Source organism: Ovis canadensis, chromosome 2 (genome assembly GCF_042477335.2).
Source record: "Ovis canadensis isolate MfBH-ARS-UI-01 breed Bighorn chromosome 2, ARS-UI_OviCan_v2, whole genome shotgun sequence".
NCBI lineage: Eukaryota > Metazoa > Chordata > Mammalia > Artiodactyla > Bovidae > Ovis > Ovis canadensis.
The window spans coordinates 28,945,587-28,972,104 of record NC_091246.1 but is presented as its reverse complement, the minus strand read 5'-3'; the positions used below and the strand labels follow the sequence as shown (position 1 = coordinate 28,972,104).

The following is a 26,518-nucleotide window of genomic DNA, read 5'->3' as shown; positions in this document are numbered from 1 at the left end:
CCAATTAATATTCAGGATTGATTTCCTTTAGGATTGACTGTTTTACCAAACAAAAATAACTATTTTATTTCAGGTTTGCAAACTTGTGCCAGAATTTAGAAATTAAGTAAATTTTCTATAAATCAGTGGTTCTCAACCAGCTACAGTTTGGCTCCACATGGCACATTGGCATGTTTTGGGGAAATAGTTGATTGTCACACTGTGGTGCAAGTGCTACTGGCATCTAGTAAATACAGACCAGGGAGCTGCCAGACATTCTGGAAAGGACAGGATAGCATCCCTTCTCTGTCCCGTCCTGGCCCCATCCCGCCCAGAATGATCTAGCTTACAGTGTCAGCAGCTGGGAAACCTCACTGTGAAGAACAGATCTATTTACTCTTTCTTGATCTGGATATCCCAACCCTCCACCCTTTTTTATGTGTTTGAAATGTACGGCTCTCCCCAGAATTAATTGAAGTCTAGTTTTTGAGGTGGTTTACTATAAAGATGATTAGCTCCCATAGCACAGATATGATTTGGGTTGTTTCAATACTATTATTAAGAATAAGCATTAACACTGTACTAAAAGTATCATATATAAGAGTTTTATCAAAAATGGTTTATTTTTCTGGGTGGAGGAAGAAAAACCAAAGCACAAATATTTTATTTCAAGCCAATATTTTAATGTTTTCCTTATTTTTTTTTAGTTTTATTTATGTTGAACACCAAAAAAATACATATGTAAGTATTGTTAATATTTATACAGAGCTAGTTTCTATTTAATGATCTGCCTATTCAGGTATACAAGATGTGTTCTTCAGAGTTATCCAGTCTGTGCATATTTAAGGAGACAGTTTGGTATAGAGTTGATAGTATCCAGTCTCTTCCAACCAAGGTCTTAAAAAGGGACATCTTGAAAATATTCATTAGCATTGAAGTGACAGTGTTATATAACCTAACAATTGACACACTGTTAAAAGCTTATAATAACTGTAATAATAAAAAAGTGAGATTTTATATAAACACTCACTATGCATTTCTATAGAGAGTTTATAATCAGGTAATAATAATTAAAAAGAAAAGTATGTGCTACAGCTTGAAAAACAGCTGTATGAATAGCATCTGTTTGAGTTGGTAATAAACACTTACTGAAGACTTTATTATAAAGAAGTTTTAAACATAAAGACAGTAAGTCTTGAAGATGTGAAAATTTGAATAAGATTATATCAAACCATACTTCAACATTATTAGAAATATTACAGTAATACCGAAGTTTTTAAAGACAGAATAAGAATAGTATAATGTATTCTTTATATAACCGTACTTGTCGATTTTCTTTTTCTAATAGCAAATGAAAGAACAAAAATTTTGCTAAGTCAAGCATTCCATTTACAGTACAGTTGTTTTTTAAATGCACTTGATAACAAAGTGTTAAATACTGAATGTCTTATTTTTTGTTACTGAGAAAGAATGTTCAAGGATGAAATTTATGCAAAATCATTTACATATAAAAGGAAACTGCAGTATATGCCTATTTCCTTTAATCCTGATGTATCAATAGTTTTTGCAAAATTCTGTTGAAATTTATTGTCATACAATAAGTCAGTGGACTTAACCACATGGGGATAGATTTTTGCATTGATGCATAGTACCACCATTATTAATAGAGTTCAAGTATTCCAAATGTAACAATTTTTGAATTTTATATTAAATGTATATCACTAATTACTAATTATCACTTCCTGAAGTTCCCAAGCTGAACACTCATTCTGCTCAAAACACAACGAAATGTTGCAGGTTGTACCTCCCAATACTTTACCGGGTTGTTGGATAAACTTATTGCACTGTATAAAGATTTCTTCATCTTTGGCACTGTTGGGCAGAAATCATTCACTCCCACTTTTGTAATTGAATTAGAATGAAGAAAGATTATCTGTTGTAATAAGGGGAAAGAATGGATTAAAAATTCTTGATAAATGTAAACAAGAAGAAATTCTGTTTGTAGTCAGCACTTGTTCATGGCTTTGTCTCTGTTTTGAACTGATTTGGATATATTTTGCTTAAAATATATGTGCTCATTTATGCCTGTTAAATATTTATTATAAAGACTCAAGCTCCTGTATTATACAGAAATTGCTGTATATATGAAGTGTGGTGTGTACTCATGCCAAAGCCAAGGTCAGCCTGGTCAGCACATGCCACTCTCCTGTCCCTGTCTCTCTCTCTACATACACACACACTCACACACATACATAGATGAAAGTTTTTTGTCATACAGTAAAGTAGACTTACCACATGGGAATAGCTTTTTGCTTTTATGCATAGTAATATCCAACTTTTAGGATGTGTGTGTGTAGGGTTATTTCAGTACCATATGCAATAATGTGTTTTTAAAGTATTAGAAATGAGTGGAAGAATGAAATTTAATGCTCTAAGAATTAGTTTTACAATATGAATGTGAAGAATTTTTAGCTAGCATTTTCTGTGTTCAAAGGAGAGAAGTGTAGATAGAGCTACTTTTTTGTTTTATAGAGAAATATGTCTATCAATATTTTAAATACGTATCTGTAATATAGTATCAATAGTTGATTCTTTAGTTACACCAATGGACAAAATACAATTTTATAGGCTGTGTATATGTCTTGTTAAATTATTACTCAGAAAAAAAAAGGAAAATATAAGACCTTCCCTTCATTCCCTTTAATAGCCCTATAAATTCCTTCTTTGGACTCTTTTGGCAACTGAGATTTCTAGGAAGTAAAAGCAATCTACTTAACTAACAATGTTTTGGCATATTATAAAGAAGGAGCCTTTTGCTGGCAGGCTAGGATACCAGTTCTAGCTTTTGTTACCTCTTCATTTTGCTTTGGTAAGATTGATCTGAGCCAGTCCTGAGAACTGTAGGCATTGCTAAAACCTCTAAGTTTTGTGTTGGAGTCGCTGCTGCCCTCTATTAATCTTGGGGACTTCATGGCGGATGCATTATATGGTTTCCTAGGAGCCCAGCAGCAGTGCAAGATGTAGTTTACCACAACATTGACCTCACTGGGAATGGAAAACAGTGCTAGACATGGGTGTTTTTGCTTTGTGGACGTTCGTTGAATGTATCCTTATGACTGTGTTTGTGTTATAATTCTGTTTAATTTTTTTAATGCTAGCAATAGTATGGATAGATTTAAGATGCTCAGAATCTAGGATCAGTTGGACAGCTTAAAGGAGGGAAGACCCCACTTGTGCCCACTGTTTAAAAAAACAAGATTATACACAACATTTGAAGAAAAATCAAAGCAGAAGTTGTAATCTTAATTGGCAGATTAGCACCTGCCAATGTCACATGCATTTTGATGGCTTCTAGGCCAAAGGGTTCTTTTTGTGTAGTGAACAAAACTTATTTAAAGAAAAATTAGAAAGAAATGTACAAGCAAGTGGCTCAAGACCCAGTTTTGTTCTCAATATGTTTTTCCTTAGACGATGAGGACTTTGTATAGTATATCAAGGAAAGCACATAAGAAAAATGGACTAAAGATGATTGAGATTAAGTAGGGCTGCTTAATTTGAGGTCCATAGATGGAAATTGGGAAGATCTGTGAAATTCCTAAAATTATGTGGAAAGATTTTCTTCATATTTTTTCTTAGAGTATCTAAAGCTTTATCAGATTCTTCAGCAATTCTGTGGCCCCTTCTGGCTAGTCAAGAGTTGCCAGATTAGAAGGGAAAGTTTTTCTAATAATTAAGAACAAGAAATGTGAGCCCTTAATGCTCCAAACACTGACTTTTGAATATATATTCTGGCCTGAGGTTTTTGAAAAGCATGCACACTTTTAACTGGCACCACACTGATAGTGAAAACACCTCAGACTTTGTGTACATGTTCTTCCTTCATAAAATGTTTACAGAATGAAAGGTTATATAATCCTGCTTGATTTCCTCCTAACCAGTCCTGCCTTTACATAGTTATTGCCACCCCAGAAACCTGAAATTAGCTGTCAGCACCTTAACCACAATGACCTTGACAGTTTCAGCAGAAGAAACTGAGGCTTAGAAATGGGTTCCTGAGTGTTCTGGCTGATACCTTAATAGAAACTGGCCTTCTAACACTCTTGCTGCATAAAACATGTTGGATAATCTGGAGGGTCATTAGGGTGTGAATTAGGAGGGTCATTAGGGTGTTAGGAGGATGATTAAGGTGTGAAGCTACTTGCTTCTTTGCTTCAGATACTAATATATTTCATAAAAACAAGAGAAAGTATTAATGTCTATAAAACACAAGTAGAATGTTTTACCTGGAGGTATTTCAACTCTTGTAATCCTGAAGGCACTTTTTTTAGTTTGTTGTTTTCTAGGTGTATTTCTCTCACACGTGGTATGTTAGCAAGACTTCCATTTTCAATATCTGTGATCCTGTTGTTTCCTAGACCCAGCCTAAGAGTGATATAAAATGCATCAAGTCTTGAGCAGATGATATGATTCAGTTAGCTGAAAACACAACTAAGTTAGAAATACTTGTATATATGTTCAGAGAAAGGTATTCCATACTTTCTTTTAATAACCTATTTCAGGATGTAATAGCCCTCTCCTCTACTGTCAGAAAATTTTCTAACCTGTGTGCAACAAAAGGAACATTCGGAAAGTGTCCTTTTACTCATTCCTTCTTTCATTGCTGAGACAGAATGATAGCAATCCATTCTAGTTTTCCCTCGATTTTGATTGTGTCCCTCAACACATTCTCTAAGAAGTTTCATTAATATTGTCATCATATGGACTACCACCTACAAGTTGGATAGGATTTGAGAAATGTTTACCTTTGCAGATCTTTGTATCGTTTAAAATCCTCAAGTTCCACAACTGAAATTTTATTATAATCTAAATGTAGCTCCAGTAAAGTTGAAGGTAGTTCTAATGATAAGAAAAGAAATATGTATGTTAGATCAGGCTAAGACCAAGCCCTATCGATTATTTATTTACTCGTTAAGTTTCACATTATAGACGTAGGCAGTTTTAGGGGATTTGCTTTTTTAAATTATTATTATTATGGAAAATTTCAAACATAAAAAAATAGAAACTAGAAACCTTGCTGGTTGCTCGGCTTCAACAGTTATCTCCATTTCTCCAATTTTGTTTCATCTACCTTAGTAGTTATTTATTATCTATTTGCTTTTATTAATTTATTTTTTTGCTAGAGTACTTAAAATCCAATTTCATATATAATGTCATTTCACTTGTAAAGACTAGACATCTCTAACCCTATAAGGTCATCTTTTTTTTCCCCTTACATAATCATCATGTCTGTATCACATCTAACAAAATCAGCAATAATTCTTTTCTATCTTCTAATAATCATTTCCCTAATAACCTCAAGTATATTATTTTACAGTTGATTTGTTCAGGTCAGGATCCAAATAAAGTGTACAGAATATATTTGAGTCTTGTATCTCTTTAAATCTCTTCTTCTGTTACATGCTACCTCCTCTTTCCTCTTCTATTGATTTGTTTCAGATATTAAATTGTTTGAGATACTCATTTGTAGATTGGGCTAATGGCCTCCATCTAGGCCCTTTATTTCTTATTACCTAGTAGAAGAGCTGACTCATTTGAAAAGACCCTGATGCTGGGAAAGATTGAGGGCAGGAGAAGAGGATGACAGAGGATGAGATGGCTGGATGGCATCACTGACACAATGGACATGGGTTTGGGTGGACTCTGGGAGTTGGTGATGGACAGGGAGGCCTGGTGTGCTGCGGTTCATGGGGTCGCAAAGAGTTGGACACAACTGAGGGACTGAACTGAACTGAGTAGTTAGAACTAGAGACCAGATTAGATTCAGTAAATTATTCTTTCATCTGATAGTCTTCACACTCATTCATTGATTACTGCTACTTAGATTTATTATTTCATTAACAGTTGGAAAATGATGATATTCTGATTTCATCATTCATTACGCATTTATTAGGTGAGATTCTTCTCTAAAGAATTTTTCTTCATTAATTAGTTACTTTATAATACAGTTTTTATAGAAAAAACAGCATAAATGTTTGATTTCATTAAAGTAATGAATTACTACAATACCCAGAGGTGTCCAGTGAATTTTTTTTCTAATTTTTGGCCACATCCTTCAGCTAGTAACTGGGGACTTAGTTCCCCAACTAGGGATCAAACCAATGCATCCTGCATTGATTGGATGGTGGAGTCTTAACCACTGGACTGCTGGGGAAGTCCCGATGAATTTTTTTTTTCTGTCATTATTTTCCTGGGCTCCAAAATCATAGTGGGCAGTTACTGAAGCCACAAAATGAAAAGATGCTTGCTCCTTAGAAGAAAAGCTATGACAGACCTAGATAGCATATTAAAAAGCAGAGATGTCACTTTGCCAACAAAGGTCCGTATATTCAAAGCTATGGTTTTTCCAGTAGTCAGGTACAGATGTGAAAGTTGGACCATAAAGAAGGCTGAGCGCCAAAGGATTGATGCTATTTAATTGTGGTACTGGAGAACCTCTTGAGAGTGCCTTGGACAGCAAGGAGATCAAACCAGTCAATCCTAAAGGAAATCAACCCTGAATATTCATTGAAAGGACTGATGCTGAAGCTGAAGCTCTAATACTTTGGCCACCTGATTTGAAGAGAGGATTCATTGGAAAAGACCCTAATGCCGGGAAAGACAGGGCAGCAGGAGAAGGGGACAACAGAGGTTGAGATGGTTGGATGGCATCACCAACTCAGTGGACATGAGTTTGAGCAAACTCTGGGTGATAGTGAAGGCAAAGGAAGCCTGGTGTACTGCAGTCCAGGGGTTGCAAAGAGTCGGACAAGACTTAGAGACTGAACAGCATAAACACAAGAATTTTTTTCCTCTGTTTGATATGTTTGATTCACTGCAGTTCTGACCCTAGCTCTCTCCATATTAACTGAAGCTGGAATGAAAGAGACTAACCAGAACATTCAGTCAGACCTCATTTCATTAATCCTACACATAATGTATTAGTTTTCAATCAAAATTTCTTGTTGCCTAGCTAGGAAATGCATTCTTTTTTTCAATTCTTGCTAAAACATTTCCTTCCTTTATTAGTATTAAGACTGTTAAAGATAATGGACAAATCCTTATGAATAACAATATTCATCATAGCTGAATTTATATTGATTTTATAATGTACTATTATTTTTAAAAATAAATAAATTAGAGAGCAGGAAAATAATTCTAAACTGAGAGCATCCTAATTTCTTGAATTCTGATCAATTGAGCTTACTCATAATTAAAGAATGACTATACTCACATATAAAAAACATAAACCTGCTTTATGGTTTTTTGCTAATGACATACTTGTTTATTTTATATTTATTTTATAGTATGGAAATAATGTTAGACAAAAAGCAAATTCAAGCGATTCTCTTATTTGAGTTCAAAGTAGGTTCTAAAGTAGCATAGACAACTCGCAACATCAACAACTCATTTGGCTGAGGAACTGCTAATAAAGGTAAAGTGCAGTGGTGGTTCAATAAGTTTTGCAAAGAAGACAAGAGCCTTGAAAATGAAAAGTGTAGTGGCTGGCCATCAGAAGTTGACAGTGACCAATTGAGAGCAATCCTCGAAACTGATCCTCTTACAACTAAAAGAGAAGTTGTCAAACAACTCAGCATTGACCATTCTGTGATCATTCGGCATTTGAAGCAAATTGGAAATGTGAAAAAGCTTAATAAGCAGGTGCCTCATGAACTGACCGAAAATCAAAAAACTCATTGTTTTGAAATGTTGTCTTCTCTTATTCTGTGCAAAAATGATGAGTTGTTTCTCGATTAGATCGTGACATGTGATGAAAAATGGATTTTATATAACAACCAGCAACAACCAGCTCAGTGGTTGAACTGAGAAGAAGCTCCAAAGCTCTTCCCAAATCCAAACTTGCACCAGAAAAATGTCATGGTCACTATTGGGTGGTCTGCTGCCAGTCTGATTCACTGTAGTTTTCTGCAAAATCATTACATCTGAGAAGTATGCTCAGCAAATGGGTGAGATGTAGAGAAAACTGCCACACCTGCAGCTGGCCTGGGGCAATAGAATGGACCAGATTCTTCTCCATGACAATGCCCAACTGCGTGTTGCACAACCATCACTTCAAAATGGATCGAATTGGGCTCCAAAGTTTTGCCTCATCTTCCATATTTACCTGACCTCTTGTCAATCGACTACCAATTCTTCAAGCATCTCGACAGCTTTTTGCAGGGAAAATGCTTCCACAACCAGCAGGATACAGAAAATGCTTTCCAAGAGTTCGTCGAATCCTAAAGAACGGATTTTTATACTACAGCCGTAAACAAACTTATTTTTTGTTGGTAAAAAATGTGTAGATTGTAATGGTTCCTATTTTGATTAATAAAGATGTGTTGACCCTAGTTATAATGATTTAAGATTAGCAATATGAAAGCACGATTACTTTTGTACCAACGTAGGATATTTCTGTATCTACTCTATAGTCAAACAGGTCTCTATTCCGCTCCACACAATTCCATTATGTAACAAAATTTTCCAATTGAATATGAAGGAAAAACAGTTTTCAGTCTACTTCTTCTTTTTTTTTTTTTTGGTATAGCTATTTTTATTTTAAAGTCTTTATAGTTAACATTATTTCTGTTTTATGTTTTGGTTTTTTGGCTACAAGGCATGGGGCATCTTAGCTCCCCGACCAGGGATTGAACCTGCACCCCTTGCAGTGGAAGGTGAAATCTTAACCACTGTTGACAAGGAAAACCACTTTTCATTCATCTTACGTTGTACAGTCTAGTTAAGAATCTTCTGGACCTCTGCCTAATTCACCCTGTTGCAATGGGTAGTGATGATTGAATTATAACATTTAGGCAGTCAGCCTTAACATTTGAGCAAATCAGGCATAGAAAGAAAAAACTGTCTTTTGAATGTCATAAGGATTTTAGTGTCATAAGCTTCCCTTGTGGCTCAGCTGGTAAAGAATCTACCTGCAATGCAGGAGACCTGGGTTCGATCCCTGGGTTGGGAAGATCCCCTGGAGAAGGGAAAGGCTATCCACTCCAGGATTCTGGCCTGGAGAATTCCATGGACTGTATAGTCTCTGGGGTTGCAAAGAGTTGGACACGACTGAGAGACTCTCACTTATTAAGGATCTTAAAGAAGTAGTTATGTAAATTTAGAGATTTGAAATTTAAATTTCTAAATATATAAAATGTTCCTTTAGACTTTGGAAAAATCTTGAGAACTTCATAAGGAGTTAAAACTTCATTTAAAGATACACTTTGAAACGTGAAGAGAATTACTCTCAGCATGTTTTGTAGTAAAGAAAACTGCTAATATAAATATAAAGATTGATGATAACTGTAAGACCTGTGAGCCACAGCTCTGGGGTGGTGCCCCGCTCTTCTGCTCTAGTACATCCTCTTACCGTCTGCGTCAGCTTCCAGCTTATGAAAGTGATTTTATTTAACTTGTTAGGTAGAGTATGTATTTCTGTTGTTGTTATTCTAAAGATTAGATGGTAAATATAATATTTTAGCTTTCTTGTGGAAAAACAGCCATCTCCTTGAAAACTAAATTAAGGTTGTTTTTAATTGTGTAAGTTCTGAACTAAACTGGTTTTTCCTCTACTAAATGAAATTGTCTTTCCACTGTAGATGAAATGAAAGATCAGTAATAGTAGCTTTGCTTAATTTTTTAAATTATCAGCCTATGTTTGTTTTGTTAATCTGGATCTACTGAGTAATATAGAAAAGGAGTTAATGATAAAATAGAAGAAAAAAAATGTTGCTGATTTTACTGTGGATAATGAAAGATAGGGCTGTTTGAAAGGAAAATATGTTATTAATCATAGGGGTTATTTCTGATCCAGGTATTAGCATAGGAGAGAGACTTTGTCAAGGGGGAAGAAGGTGAGACTTTAAGCATGGGCTTGGAGAAAGGTAAATCCTATCTAGTTAGTCATCAGTCTGGGATCTTGTAAGTAATACTTTAGAAAATTGGTCCTGTGGCAAACTTAAGAAACATTTTACTTTGAGGCACCAGCTTCAGGTCACATAATAAAGAGCATGGTGCTCATTCTGGTACTGGTTATGTCTGTCTTGTAAGAGTTTTCGCATGTGCCCAACATTATCTTCAGATCTTTCTGTGCTTTAGCCTGTTAATGTACGCAGCTCGGCTGTAAAAAGAAAAAATGAGGTGTAGAGTTCCTTGCCCAGAGTATACACCCACCCCTGCCACTGCCAGCATCTGCCGGTCTCTCCTGACAATTCCCACCCTGAACTACTGCTAACAAGCCTGGAGAAAGGTCTCTGACCCTGTGCATTTCCCTCTGCTTTCTTCTCTACAGAATTGTCACCTCTCTGAGACACTTCACAGAATGACAGGTAAAGATGAGTAAATGTCCGGAAAGAGAAAATAAAAAATTTATTGCTTCTTAAGTTTTATTCTCCCTGGGAATAAAGATCCTGGTTTCAAACTGTCAAAAAAAAAAAAAAAACTCTCTACATATGGTTCTTTTTGTGTACATGAAAAAACACTAAATTTCATACTATACTGACCAGATATACTGGTAAAAAAGAATTCTGTGGTTTTGACAGTGTCTATAGCATTACATTTAATAGTCATTTTAAGATGACAGTTTAAAAAATACTATATAAATACAAACCTTTCGGAATTGAGGTCAGTTTTGCTTCTGCAATTCTGATATGGAACACTGTTACCCCTTCAAATGCCCCTGGTTCAATCCCATTGTTATCCAGAGGGTTTGCACTCATTTCTGTGGGGGGAGCGGAATTATATAAATTAGCACACACATGTTGTATATTGAAGGAAACTCAGAATACAGAGATGCATGTCCCTAGCAGTGTGAGCATTATTGTTTTTTGTTTGTTTGTTTTAATTTTTATTTTTACTTTATTTTGCTTTACAGTACTGTATTGGTTTTGCCATAGCATTATTGTTCCGACTCTTCTTTGCCCAGTGTATCTGTTTCTGTGTCTATCTACTCTCCTTTCTGTTAGTCTCAGATGACAGAATGCTTTGCATTACATAGGCTGGACTATATAACAGCTTTACTCTTTTGCTTTGAATTACTAAATCAATAACTTACTTATTCTTTTCCAACCATGAGCATGATCAACATTTTGTTACAGTAATACTACATTAGGAAGAAAGACTATCATTCATATCATTCAAAACCTTTATGTCTTGCAGTGTACATTTATTTGTCACCTAAACTTTTAAAATTGCAAATCAATTAAAAATTATTTGTTAACAGAAATATAACTGAGGAAGTACCAGATAGTGAAGCTATTTGGTAAGTGTCTGGCACTTGGTTGAATTAAATGAGTAAATGAATGAGAATATTGGTTAGGAATTTTGAATAGATATTGTGGGGGAAGATGGTATGGTTTTACCATGGGTGTTGGAAATAAAATAGTGTGTAAAATTTAAAATATATAGTAAAAATGCCGTAGTTCAATAATCTTAAAGAAATAATGAAAAGTTAGCTGTACATTCTAAATAATATGAGTTAATTTTGTAGGTTATATTTAAGTAGTTTTTACATTAAAAATGATATCTTTAAATTAAATGAGAATAACAAATATTCACCAGTTAAGGTACAATCAGGAAACAGAAACCACATTAGGGAATTCTTGAGAGTGCATGTGTATTTATGTACAAAAGGTGTATTTCTTCAAGTGCTATAAATTTTGTTTGATACTTTAATTGATTTTTGAATGGCTTAGCTAGGTAAAGCTTATTAGATTTAAAAAATTAATTTTAGAAATTGTCAGTCCTAAATTTATTAATGATGATAAAGATCTCTATATCTGCATATTGCATATAATTTCAAAATGTCCCATTTATTTGCAAAAACTTACCTAGAACATGTAAAGCATTCATTCCTTTGAATGTTTCCTTTTGTATTTTCTTAACTTTATTGTCATGAATTCTGAGTTCTGCTAATGATTTGGGAAGATTAAGCGGTATTTCACTTAGTTGATTGTGGGACAAATATAGCCTTCGCAACTTCTTTGTGGTTAGAAAGGCTTTTGGGTGAATCTTTGTTAGCTTATTGTTGTTCAGAATCAAAGCCTAGATAAAGCATAAAAAGTTGTACCAAATCAGGAATTTAATTTACCAATATTTGATTACCAATATGCAGTAGTGATTGGAAGTCATGAAAATCAATGCAAACTGTGTCATTTATGTACTTTATTAACCATGTAAATAATTCTCCAGTCCAGTCTAAGCTAATACACACATGTGTATGCATGCACACACACACACACACACACACACATACACACATTTGCCACTGAGTTGAAACAGTCCAAGCTTTAACAATTGGTTTCATGCCTTTGATTTATCTTGAGTAGGTGAAGTTTTCCTGTGTTTAAGGTTCCCCTCTCCTATTTCAATTCATGGAAGTGTGAATGGTATTATCTTTATCTTATCTTAAACCTGTTCACTCTACAAAGTTAAGTTCAGTACACACCAAATACATTTTTGCATGATTTTATCTACTCTTAAAACCTCGTTTCTGTCTTGTTTACTAATATATACTGTTTTCTCCAGTATAGAGACTTGTAAGAATAAATTCCTACAGTGTGCCCTCAGCATTCTGGCATACTGTAGACACTGGGGAGGTGGTAGTAGGTTCTGAGGAATGACTCAACCCCTTCTCAGTTCTGTGGCTATTTCTTGGTGCAACGTGACAACACTCTTCAGAAGAGACACAACCCCAGAAAGTAAAAGAACTTACACAGCCTGAATCTGCGTTCCCCACAGTCAAACCCTTTATGACACATTGAGGGTCTAACTGCAGCCAGCTAAGTCTACTGGGGTGCAGAACTTCAGAACCAAAACTGGGAAAGTCCTTGGTACCAGGGCTTGCCAGTCACCTAGTAACTATTTTCAAAACATGCCAGATTTTGTAGAAAGAATTTTCAGTGTTTCCCAAGGGCAATGGCAAGTGGTTTAGCATTCCTAGAATCTACTGGGGCACAGAACTTCAGAACCAAAACTGGGAAAGTCCTTGGTACTAGGGCTTGCCAGTCACCTAGTAACTATTTTCAAAACATGCCAGATTTTGCGGAAAGAATTTTCAATGTTTCCCAAGGGCAATGGCAGGTGGGTTTAGCTTTGCTAGAACTTTTTATTCCTCTCTGCTAATCTGGATCCTCTCATTCTTTTATGAAGCAGATCTAGATTCTTTCCTTTTGACTTCTGTCTCTGGTACCTTTCTACAATAATCTTCCTTGTTTATAGATTGACTTAATATGCCTTTATCCTGTTATTTACATTGTTGTTGTTTCACAGAAGAAATATAAATACTTTGGCAGGTATTATCATGTTCACTGGTTTCACTGTAGGCCTTTACTGTCTCCTTTTTCTTACCCTTCTTTCAGACATCACTATTTTTAATAATTTTAACTAAAAAAGGTTAAACTGAGAAGAATTTAAACTAAATTTTGTTACCAGCTGGTGAAATATACTCCTTTCTGTGTGCTGCCAAATTTAGAATGTATTCTCTTTTCCTTTGGTTATACTGAAAAAATGAGAGGACAGGGAAGATTGAACAATTTGGCCAAGTCACTCAACCCCCATGAGGTAAATTGAACAGAAATTATTTCTGTCCTCTTAGTGATGAGGACATGAGCACAGTGAAGAAAAGTGATTTGCCCCCCTGCCTGCCCCCACCCTTCTGCCCTCCATACTTTGCTCTTCCTCTTGTGTGCACTTCCTGTGGGCTGCCTCTGTCAGGAGCCCCAGTGGGAATATGGGCCTCAATTAGATCCAGCCATCACAAATGGGGTTTTGTTTTTTTTCCCTCTGGTTAAGACTTGCAGTTGTCATACTGCATAAAAGGAAGGATAAGCAATACAAAATGGGGTAAGAATTTTTAACCCTGAAACGCTGCCCCAGCAAGTTGAGTTAGCACAGTGTCTCCATTTAAGCAGTACTTTCAATGTTGGCTTTCACATGAAAATTCCAAACATAGCAGTCACAGAGCCCCAAACAGTGTGGTTATATGTAAGGACAGAAGATGAGAAAAGTATAGTCTTTCAGTGGTAGGACAGTAAGTCTTCATGATGAATGTATCTGTAATAACGGGCTGGAAGTGAACTTGGAATATGTGTGTGTGTCTGTGCGTGTGTGTGTGTGGTGATCTCACTTATTCTCTAATGCTTCATTGTTCTCTGTGCAAGAATCAGAATGCCAAACAAGCAGCTAAAACATATAGAGAATTTATAGGATATCTAAAAAATAATTTTAATTCTCTTTAAAGACCAGTGCCATGTAGATGATACTATAATTAAATAAGTGTTTTGAGATATACAACATGCTAACAATTTAAGTATAAAGTGTGCTTTTAAAAGTACTTTACATTCATGCATTAACCAGTCTAGAAACACTAAGCTGGTAGCAGTAATAGCTGACAGTTGGACTCTGGGCACCTTATATGCATTTACTCGTCTAACTAACCATTCTGAATTCCATACTGTTATCACACTTCTTTTAAAACTGAGAGAAGTCAGACTTAGAGAAGTAAGTCACTTTCCCAATGTTTCTGATTCTGTTAGACCAAGATTTCAGCCTGGGACTGCTGAACTCCAGAACACTCCAATACAATGCCATTTAAAAATTGACTAAAAGAAATTAAAGAGGCCTAAGACAGCTCCTGACACATTTTCGCTTCTCTTTTCTCAATGAATAACTGGAGTACTTTTAGGTTAAATCCCTGGAATACTCCTAAAATATAATAAAATAATGATGTGACAAAGACTTAATGATTCAGAGTTAAATATGGCATTAATGATTGTGGTCATATAGATAAATATAGGTTGAAGAAGTGGTAGAAGCATTCACTCTATTTCCAACATCTGAGGGTAAAATAATGGCCTTGCTAGTCTATAAAAGTCTTTGTAGACTGGAGTTAGTGGGGTAGACTGGACAGATCCTGTTATGCTATTTCTGACTGTTTAAGTGAGGCCTCAGTTATAAGATATATATATGTTCTTCCATTTGCTCTTTTCTTTTTAACATGGAAACTTTATTATGTATGGAACCCAGCAAATCTGCACTGTATATTTGAAAGGGAAAAGAGCAGTCAAGGCCCCACAAGCCCAGCCACCAGGCAGTGCAAGGGAGAATATGGCTTCACAGGGGGTTGACTGGGCTTTCTGGTGCCATCCGTGCCAGGCCTTCTCAAGGGGATTTAGCAAGAGAGTTGAGTAAAACACCCCACGTGGTGTCTAGAACACAATCTTCCAGCTGACATTTAATCACTGGTTTCGTAATGGGATTTGGTAGTCTCCTTTCCCTGCCTGCTAGGGTGGTTCAGCAGGGTTCGTGTGGGTAGAGTGGCCTCAAGCCTTTCAGACACAGGAAGAGAACAGGGCTACATGGATGGCTACATAGCAGGAGACTGCTATGGTCATAATATCTCTCCCATCGCCTCTTGGTGCCCTGCAGGTAACAGGTTTACTTTCTTCTCTCCAGCGTAGCATGAAAATGTGGAAAAACAGCCTAGAAGAGCAGTATTGCCTTACCACCATAGCCTGGTGCAAAAAAGAGGCTGTTCCACTCTAATATTACTCTGAGGGGAAGAGATGACACCCCATGTCTGTGACAGTGTGGAATCAGGTTCTTCCCCCAAACCGAATTTCAAATAGCATTCAAAATTTTACCTGCTAAAATCTGGAGGCCCAAAATGTTGCATAGAGAAATAAGAATCTTTTAAATTTTAGAATGCTAAAATATTAACCAATATAGTAAGAAAAGTTCTTTTTCATCTTCAGAAGTCTAGAAAAAAAGCCATATAGATATATTTAATCAATTATGTATGTTGCACAATGCTGCTCTTAGAGCTTTGTGGTTTCTTAAGTCAGTGGGTTTGCATACTGCTTTTCTTACATTGTACATTAATAAGTTGCTATAAATAACCATAGTTTCATTATTTTAGTGTGCAATGACTGTGATTACTGAAATAATCTCATCTAAGGACCATTTACTTGAATTCTTAGCCCACTGCCTTTCAGTGGCCTATTATTCAGTAAACGTCAGTTGAATCAAATGAATAATTAAATTAAATCTATCACTTTTCGTTGACTAGAACAATGCAAAATAACAGGATTTTGTCATTCATCACACAGAGTAAATAAATACTTGTTTATACAAACACAAATACAAGTAATCATTTTAGCAGTGATAGAGATTTTCACTTAAATATTTGAAAATAGGAACATGTATTCTTACATAAAGTGAGGTGAGTCCTTTAAAGTCATTTTCTTTGATTTCCTTAATTTTATTGTTTTGAAGGTCAACCATTCGAGTATCAAATGGAATGTTGCTTGGGACGGAGGACAGACCTGAGAAATAAACACATTGCATACATATTATATACTAAAGATAAGATTGCTGATATTAGTGTGCTTTTTAAGAAATTTGTGATTGCCATTAAATAGTAGATGACTTAATGTGAAGTAGATGACTTAATATGAAGCAGCTGACAAAAACATTGGTCTTTGGAATGGCCTAATGATCTTATCAAGTAACTTTATTTTTACAAGGTGTCTAGCTGGGTCTAGCCATCACTTCAGTCATAGTGACATTAAATGGAGCTAAGCTGAAGTGCTCTAATGTGACTACAAGGAGGAGACCTACAGTGGAGGCACAGATTCTGCTCATGCACTTTTGACTAAAGAATATTGACATTCTTTGCAGATTTTCAGGCAGTCATAGTGCTAAAGTGGAGCCTGGGATTTTGATCATTTTAAGAAGCATCAATATGTAGAAAGTTATGCTTAGAAAATAGATAAATAAGTTTATTTTCATGTATACTATTAAGAACCTTACCACCCATTTATTTTAATAATGAGCTTCTCTAATTAGTTGTAAATTATTTGATTTACAAAAATTTATTCAACTCTTTGTGACCCCATGGACTTTAGCCTGCCAGGCTCCTCTGTCCATGGACTTCTCCAGGCAAGAGTGGAGTGGGTAGCCATTCCCTTCTTCAGGGATCTTCCTGACAGAAATATCAAAACTGGGTGTCCTGCATTGCAAATGGATTCTTTACCATCTGAGCCACCAGGGAAGCCCTAATTAAATTATTTAAAGACATAAATGTGTTTTTTCTTTTTAAAGAAGCAAAAAATCAGCAGGAGTATATGATACATTTCTTCCTTACTTTCCTTGTTTTTCTTAAATGGCTGAAAATGTGCACCCCTGATTGTTATCAGACATTCCATATGATAGTTATGCTTGATGCGCATGGGGCCTTCTTCGTTTTCTTTTATATTTTATTATTGAAACAGTCAAATATACAAAAAAGTTTAAATAATTTTACAGTGAAAACTAATATTCCTTTTTCTCCCATCAACATTTTACTATACTATACTTACTGTCCATCCATATATCAGTTTATCTTTTTTATGTATTTTAAAGTGAGTTTCAGATATTACTACACTTTTACTGGAGCCATCCTTACTCCTGAAGAGTGTTGTTTGTATTGAGTCGCTAACTCACATCTGACTCCTTTGTGACCCCATGGTCTGTAACCCGCTAGGCTCCTGATAAGTAATATTAATACTATATTTAATAGCCCCAAATTGAAGAATTCAATATTTTAAAATACTATGAATGTCAACATTCCACTTGACAGCCCTCGATACTTTCCCCTTTATACTTTAAAACTGACAATTCTTTGAAAAAGTTTGACATAGTTGGAAAGAGGGAAAAGGGGGTAACTTGATGGGTTACCAAGGTAGCAGCAGTTTTGTTAGGAGATTACTTTGATTTTAGAAAATAAGTGGAAGGTCTTGTAGGAAGCTAGAAGTTCTACAGACAGGACCTGTAACATACATTTTGACAAACCTTCCCTTACCCTACCCCTGATGAATTTGGAACCTTCATTTTCCGTGGTCATGGGGTAGGTGACATTTATGCTGCTAACAGTGCCATGTCATTTTAAGATATGTGCCTGTATATTCCATTAAGACTTTCACAGTGATTCTAGCTGATAATAATACCCTCTTTTTCTGGATGGTTTTTGTTCACCTTTCTCATTGGATCCCATAATAACACATTTTTAAAGTCTCTGGAATTCACTGTAACAAGTTTTGAATATTGCCACAAATGCTGTGACCATGGGAAATAAATCTAAAGCTTGCAGAGGCATTGTCTGCTCATATATACCCTCCAAGTGGCCTTGATGAGCTCCGGGTCCAGTATGGGAAATGTGAACTATACCTTTGGCTTCCCACAGTGGGTCAGGTCTGAGTCATTCTGTGTTTTGGAAACAGCTGACTACAATTTCAGTGTGCATTCCTGTTACACCTCTCCCTGAGTATGCCCTTCTGTTTGACAGCACTCTTATTAGAAGTACTAAAATAGTAAAATACTCAGCAGAGAATTATACATTTTTAAGAGACTTTAGAAAGTGACTTGCATTTCACCCACTTCTTTTCTAGATAGTTTTAAACCCAAATCATTCAAAACACATAGAGTATTGTCTTTAAAATGTCTAGATTAGAGATTTCACAAACTTTATAACCTATTCATTGTTCTGGACAGACAACTTACTTTGTTATTGTAGAATTTTGCTAGAAAGCACAATTTAAACCAGTTGACACTCTATAAGATGAAACCGCAGTGACATCCATTCTCTCTGAAGGAAATTAAAGTGAAGTACTGGTTCAGATTTGGAGAGAGAAGGAAATAATTCTGTACATGAAATTTCCAATGTTTTCTTCGGATTTTCTGGATTTTTAAAATAAGTTTGGATGGACTTTGGGGTTTGTTATACTTTTCAAAAATTTAAATGAAAAAATTTCTTTACAATTAGCTGATTTTTAAAATTTCAGTGAGATCTTTCCCTATCCTTTAAATTTTATCAGAACAACATAATTCTTCAAAACAAATTGATGTATGTTCTTACCTAGATCGGAACAGTGTACAACTCTCGAATAGCATTGGCATCCAAATGGGCATGTTGAAAACAGATCAAATGGGAAGAAGGGGTTAATTGGCTCTCTTGTTGGAAAGAGAGAGTTGTCAGCATCACTATCACCTTCGTCTTCCATGTCCTTCAGCATCAAATTCTTCAGTGTCATGTACGAAGGGTGAAATAATGGTTTGGCAGAGCACAAAGTCAAGAACACTAGAAGCACATACTCCTTCATGTCTTCCTATGTAGAGGACCAATCTAGAAGTAAGTAGACATTGAGGATTAAGTTCAGGTTTAAATAGATAGAGTTCCTGCTGCTATATATTTCTCAGGGCTGGCAAGAATACAACGAAATGGCATTCTTATTTGTTACTAATGTGAGAGTAAGTTTATTAAAAGTTTTTGGAAAGCAGTGCAACAATATGCATTGGATGCTTTATGAATATCTTTTTTTTTCATCTAGTAATTCTACTTTTGGTATCTAGTCTCAAGAAACAATTCTAATTGCATAAAGGTGTTCATCACAGAATTATATAATAACAAAAGATAATTTAAGATTATACTAATAGTTAAAGGGAAATAGTAAAATAAAATAGGGTGTATTTATTCCTTGAAATACTTTGGAATTCACAAAATATTTGCAAATATATTTAAAAATAAGAAATGCTGTTTTTTGAAAGAAAATATTTTAAAAATCTATGTGTAGTATACTTACACACACACACAAATCCTGGCACAAATATACCTAATTGATGATATTATCTGGGTTGTAGAGTCATGTCTTTTTTTTCTTCAGTTTCTATACTGAACAATAAGAACTACATTTATATCTAGGAAACTAATGTTTTGTTTTGTTTTGTTTTGTTTAAAAAAAAAAACAGGTTATCACATTCCTTTATTCCTAAAATCTTTGCATTGCCTTAATGTCTATGTCACTTTTAAAGTAAAATCCTTCATGTCCCATTAGTACATCTGGAAGTTTTCTTGAACTTCTATCCCACCAGCCTCCCTAGCCTCATTCTCAGAGTTAGTTACTTTTTCTACAGTGCTACTGGATTTCTTCCTTCCAATTTGTTCCATTATCCAAAATATCTGATGTCTAGGCTATTCTTTCTCAACTCATCATTCCACTGAGTTTCCTTTTGTTTAGTTTTTCAGGGGTGGGGGTGCTATCATTTGCATTTTTCTAAAGCCACACAGAACTGGAATGTACAAGTGAGAAACTTCTGAGAATTTATTGTCATATGATGGCAGATCTTCCCACAGGTATGTTTATATATCGTGGTTTCTTAATTATTAACTGTGAAACATACAGTTTTTTTGGTTAATTTTCAAAAAGTAAAACCATTATGATATCATCTAAAACAGACTTATGCCTGTCTTCCCTTTGGGGCATTCAGCTGGCTGCACATAAATCCATTGGTGAGGCTGTAGCCTGGCAGGGGGTAGTCCACATGCAGCCGGGTCACCCAGCAGTGTGGCTGGACTGCTATGCCTGAACATCAGACAGCACCTTGGCCACAAAGGACTTCTAGAGTCACTTAGAATTGACCCAACCTCAGGAAGACCTGGCTCCCTCAATCCTTGAATTATGCCAGCTTCTTACAATTTTCCAGAATCAGGTTTAATGTCTCTCCACCACCTTGCTATTTCTAGACTTGAAAATCAGAAATGGATTAACTAATTTAATTAAAATATTCATATATATGTGTATATGTTTTAATCATCAGAGGAAGATTTTTTAAAAAGCCCTACTGTCATCAGTGATTAACCTGATGATTAATCCCTTACCTACCTGTGCTAGGTAAGGGAGAATATAGGACACAGAAAAATTAAAACTTTTTTATTTTTATAACCTTATTCTGAATCCCACTTCAGCAACAGTTCTGCCCTTCCATCTCTGCACTGCCTTGTGGAATTGTCAATTCAGTTTATTCTAGATACATCTCTCAGATTAATCAGGGGGAATAGGAAGTACAAAGAGCTTCAGTGGCTTCCGTAAGGCCATATGACCAAATTGAACTAGAACTTGAGTTAGAGCTCATGTGTTCTGACCCATCCTTGCAGCTTCTGCTACAACCCACACAGGAGCACTCTCTTTTATCTTCTTTTAGCTAGTGGCTTCTGTCACCTCTTCCTTTCCAGCCAGTCCACACGTTGCTATCCAGTTTACATCTCTGCATAAAGGAGTGCACTCACAGCTTTCAGAGGGTGGAAATGGGGGTGGTTGGGTAGTCAGATTTGTATAGTACAGAGAGAAATTGTGCTGGCATCTCAAGGCAGCAGCCTGTCAGCAGGTTACCATTCCAGTCACCCTGGAATCCTGGCACCGGCACCTGGTTATGGTCAACTGGGCCTCATTTCCAGCATCATTTTTTGGCACATCATTTCTGCTTCTTGGCTGCCTGCCTAACTTTGCTCCATTATGTTTCTTGACCACAGGTTTCTTTGTGGTTCCTGGCTCCTTAATGCTTGGTGCCCTGCCTTGTCTTGATTTCTAAAATTCTCATTCTTGAGCTCATTTAGCTTTTGGTCCTTATCAAAACCAAAGCTTGTCCCTAGTATCAGTTTATTCTTTAAGATTGCTCTGCATTGCAACTCTGTCTTCTAGGTCCATAGCTGCCCCAGCCTTGTTTGACCTTTGTGGAGAAGTTAGTGATGGTGAAGAATTAAATGTCATTTGATGTCCTGTCTCTAGCTTTCTAGAGGTTGCTGGAGGTTCTTGAGGTTGCTGGAGTTTTTCCGTGGGCATTTATCAGTACACACTATGTACTAGGCACAGATGCAGAATCTGAAACAGAACGTATTTGGTTGCTTTCAATAGACGTGTCTCTCCCTATGCACTTCTCCCACGCTTCCTTGCTCAAAAAGCAAAAACACACCTTCTAATCCCCTACTCTCAGGTAAGTGTGGAATTATTGTAAAAGTGAATGCTTAAATGGCAGGTGCACTAGAAAAAGTAAAAAATAAATGCTCAAGTTAGTAAATAGAACTAAACTGCAGGTGGTCAGTGCCAGCTGTGTACACTGTGACTCTAATGTTTTGGAAGAATCTCCAGATGTGTGGTTCACAGACTCTGAAAGTAAAATTCTTCACCATAAGTCTCTGTACTCCTCATAACCTTCAGTTTACTATCTAAGACCAATAGAAATAAAGACATCAATAAAATATATATATACAAAAAAATGGTTGAAATAGAATATACAAACCTAATAAAAGGGATAGTGGGATTATGAGTTAAAAGTTATTTTCTTGTCTCTGGTGCATATTTTGTAAATTATTATTGTGCTTTTTAAATATTTTAAATATCAGTCTGCAACAAAATTGTCTTTGCTCTGGTTCTCCATATACTTTTGCTTTTTCTTACCACTTCTATAGCATTAGTCAGTACAGTTAAAGGTTTCCCATATACTACCCCCTCAAAAGTCAACCAACAATGCTTCAGAATAGTTTGGAGCTACAATTTTTGGTAGGACTAGCACTATTTACTCTGGTCCATGGGAGGCAGAAGAATTTTAATAAGGTTATTTTTGAGTTAATTGGTTGTTTGAGTTTCATTGGTTTTTGGTTTTTGTGGGGTTTTGGGATAGAAACTTAGAGATAAATAGGTTGTAGTTTCCCTGTCTAAACCAGAAAAATCTAACATATAATAGCCTGGAAATATAGACCTAAGAAAACCAGAAATTTTTTTTTTTAAAAATACATGTAACAAGAGGAATATGTTGGAGATCCAAAGTGGGAAGCCATACCACATCTTGGCCTTTCCGTGTAACCTGGCAGCAGGCCAAGGACTTGCCTTCATTCCGGCAAACCCGATTTCCTGCTGCACTCATGTTGCCCTGTGACATAGAAGAGCCCTGGAGTGGGATGCAGGCTGGGATGAGGAAGAGAAAAGCAGTTGTGACAGACTTAGAGGGAAACTGATGTAAGGAGCAGAGCTGGATGGACACACAGAAGGGTGATGTGCAGGTGAAGGAGAGGAAAGAAGCCAGGCATGAAGGGGAGTGGGGGTGCTTGTTTCTCTTTTATGTCTCTCCCAATGGGCTTTTGATCAGCCTACTTGTGGAGTCAGAAGGGGCATCAATCAGTTTCCTTTCCTCTCTTCTTCTTATACTGACGTGCTACGTGAGCTCCTCCCTGCCTTGGGTGAGATGGCAACTCTGGCTTGCTAGATGAGGCAGTGGCTCCTCTGTGGTAGTTGGGAAGCTTTCCTTTGGCTGGCTGGTGGGGGCAGCCACCTGTTATGCCTTCCTGGACCCTTCCCATGTGAGTGAGAGAGGAGACATGTGGAAGCAGGAAATGTCATTTAGTTGAATGAGTCCCTCCCAGTGTTGAAGTTTCCTCCAGAACATTGTGGACCGGATGGCGTGTCCGCTCTCTGATTGCATGACTCCAGTGAGAGGACTCAGGGAGCACACCTCCTCAAGAGACATCCAGTTCCACTGTTGTCCATCTGTGGTTGATAGGAAATTCTTTATAGAGACCAAAAGTATCTTCTGTCACAGTCTTCTCTCTGTGCTATTTCTGTCTCCTATTAGTCATATGAAATTAATCTGATCTTTTTGCATTCTCTTATCCTGGTTACTTGAAAAGAGAAGTCAGGAGAACCTTGATTCCATGAGGAATTTACCAGTTATTCCCTTCATTTGAAATGACAAAGCCTTGATAAAAACAAGTGATTATAGACCCTAAACCTCTCCCTATTCTAGTTAAGCACTTTTTATCAGTAGGAAAATACTGGAATGTCCAAGAGGGAACACTAAACAGTAGTGTTTTTCTATTCATTGTGGAGTGTAGAGAATATTGTTTCTCATTTAAATGATGCGCCTTTTAGTTGTTTATCTTATTTTGAGATTTTGAGCTTATTAATATGGATCAAACTCTTACTTGTTTAGTTTTGACAGTATTTAGGTTGTTATTTTTAAGACCTTTTAAAGTGTTTATGTCTTGTTCTCTTAAAAAAAAAAACAAAAAAAAAAAAAATAAAGTGTTTATGTCTTGTTCTCAAGAAAACTCTGTATTTCCCTGATTTAAACCAGTTTTGCCAGAGTTTCCTACTCATAGAAAGCTTTGAATTTTGGTTTCAGGTTTCTCTGAGTAGTATTTGAAATATTATTTCAATGCTACTGCTGTTATTACTAAGCCATGACATATTAGAGCCAGAAGAGGCCTTTGAGACTTTGCTACCGTGCCCTCTTTTAAAGTGGAAGAACCTGAAGCTGGCCTCCTCATTCCTGCATTGTCCACCCTTCTGCTTAGCCTCCTCTGCATGGGTCTTACTCTCACAGTAACTTCCAGACAGTAACCAGACTCCCCTCAGAGAGAATGGGGCGAGACGTTTGGCCAAGTTCTTAGGATTGGAATTGTAGCTTAAAAGTGTCTTTCTGAATTTACATAAGCTCCTATTTTCTGCTTAAATGTTCCACAAACTTAGAATGGAAAATCTGTCTAAGTGAAATGGTATTTCCTCTCAGACACTATTATTAGGAAAATAAGTCACTGTGCTTTTAAATCCTATCCTTAAAGATCTGCTTGGCTGAAATGTTCCTATCAATAATAGTTTTCAGTATATAAATGTGATATACCATTCTTTGTGTATTCACAAAAGGAATCCAGACTAAATTCAGCTGTAATCAAGGTACTTGTAAGTGAACAAGTTAAGTCAAACATCCAAACATGCATTTGGAAACTTACACACAGTACCTTTTGGTCACGGAAACAGATACTTTTAAAGCCTATGATTTCCTTAAAGAAATAATTAACTTTACCTCAAAAGTATAAATAGCAGCTGATTGAAGAACTTGCTGGCTGCTTTTCCCTTTATATGTTTTGTCCTTCATCAGTTTTTCAATGCATCCAGCAACCTAGCTGCCTTTGAAAACAAAAAACTCCTACCTCTTCATTTTTCTAATTTTTTCCTATCCTTCCTTAAAACTTGTGCTTGTAAAGTTAATCTATTCTGTCTCAAACCTCAGGTCAGATATCTGAATATTCTTTTTTCATGTAGTAGTTGTAACAGAAAACTGCATATCCCCTCTTCTTTCCACCAGTATCCTATTTTTCTAAATACTAAAAACATCAAAATGCTTTTATGTATGTGTGGGCTTATTTTTTTTTTAACAACTCAATTCTAGTGGGATTTTTTAAGTCTTTAGTTTTAAAGACATATAGGCTCCCTCAGATTTCTTTGTAACTTAATCCTATACCATGTGGCTATTGTTTATGGTTGCCACACCTCCAAATAGATTGAACAAGAAAGAAAACTATGCTCTATTAGATTATGAGAGAGTAGGATATCAAATACATTGTTTAATCTTTTAAGAATTTACTTTGAGAGGGGATAAAGGAAATCTTTATTTTATATTCTGACTGGATTTTGTGAAGTCTCTAATCTTTCATATTGAATATAAAGCTTATTAAAGTTTGCTAATAAATATTCTTTCTTAGACTTATATGAATCTCCATTTTAACTGCCCAGTGCCATTTCATTACATAAGAATAAGGAAGACATTTATCAAGGAAAAACATGAATATTCAAATGTATAAGTAAAAACATTTGAATAACTCATATATTTTTTAAATGCCCTAGAAAATGACATAGTTTCACATTTTGGAAAAAAAAATTTTTACTATTTTCACTTAATGTATTTTTAATATCCCCAAGCTTTTTTATCATTAATGTTATTTTTTAAAAGAACATATTCATAAACTATCTGTTTAAATGATTTAAAAAATCAGCCATGTTAACTTTTATGATAAAGCATAATGACAGGTTATCATCTAGATGTTTTAAGCAGTCACAGTTATGTTGAAAGTAAATCCATTATATATAAAACATAAAAGCTAGAGTAATATTACATATGTATCTAAGTGCTGTTTTTTAAGAAATTATACAGATAAACTTTATATTATATAATTTACAGGCATTTGTGTTAATAACATTAATGTCCTCTTAGTATTGACTGAAATAATTGTACACTAGTGCATGAAAAAAAGACATGAAAACATACCTTGTAAGAAGAGAGTAAGTCCTCTTGAAAGTAGAATTTTCCACCATGTACTACAAATCTATAACGTGAATGTCTTCAGCTACTATTTAAGAAGAAAATATCAGAAGGTATTACATTTAAAAGAAAAACACCCTTCTACAGAGCCTGGTGTGGCTGCACCCTGGGTGACACTGGAATAAGCTGCTTCCACAGATTAGCCCATGTTAGTACTGAGAAGCGAGATTAAAACTTGTTACTGCTCATGTGTTTTCCATCACTGTTTGTATCATAGCCAAGACTTCTAGCTAAACTCTAGACGTCTACTGGAAGATTCTGAAGAAAAAAAAAAAAAGAGTCTAATAATTCATGGCAACTGGCCATCGAGAGTACAGTCAAAGTCATCCAAGAAATACCTGATTAAAAAAAAAACTTATGAAATTCTTAAATGAATGAATACTTATACATTACAGATTTAAAACTCACTCTATATAGACTGACAAAATATTTATCAGTTTTAGAAAGAGGTACTGAAAGAGTACATTATTGAAATATAAACCCAATCTCCAGATATACCTAAGAAAGGAGCCATGCTGTTAATTTTCTTCTGATGACT

At 35.7% G+C, this 26,518-nt stretch overlaps 2 protein-coding genes across 2 annotated transcripts in view; one reads left to right on the top strand and one right to left on the bottom strand.

Annotated features, from left to right (window-relative positions):
- CENPP (centromere protein P) overlaps nucleotides 1-26,518 on the top strand; it is a 236,343-nt gene that overhangs the window by 120,809 nt on the left and 89,016 nt on the right. The gene's annotated exons all lie outside the window — the stretch shown is intronic.
- On the bottom strand, nucleotides 641-26,518 carry ASPN (asporin). Its single transcript, XM_069575682.1, has 8 exons — nucleotides 25,927-26,518; nucleotides 18,908-19,174; nucleotides 16,225-16,337; nucleotides 11,844-12,057; nucleotides 10,625-10,735; nucleotides 4,782-4,875; nucleotides 4,263-4,401; nucleotides 641-1,912 (listed from the first exon to the last, which is right to left on the bottom strand). The coding sequence occupies exons 2-8, from the start codon at nucleotides 19,149-19,151 to the stop codon at nucleotides 1,715-1,717; spliced, it is 1,113 nt and encodes a 370-aa protein (XP_069431783.1). The 5' UTR covers nucleotides 19,152-19,174; nucleotides 25,927-26,518; the 3' UTR covers nucleotides 641-1,714.

Excerpts from the sequence above, each read along its gene's own strand:
- ASPN (XM_069575682.1), bottom strand. The coding sequence starts at position 19,151 with ATGAAGGAGTATGTGCTTCTAGTGTTCTTGACTTTGTGCTCTGCCAAA. Across the intron at positions 10,736-11,843 it reads GAATGCTTTACATGTTCTAG|AAATGAGTGCAAACCCTCTG; the intron begins GTAAGTTTTTGC and ends CTCCCCCCACAG. Across the intron at positions 4,402-4,781 it reads CGATACAAAGATCTGCAAAG|GCTGGGTCTAGGAAACAACA; the intron begins GTAAACATTTCT and ends TATCACTCTTAG.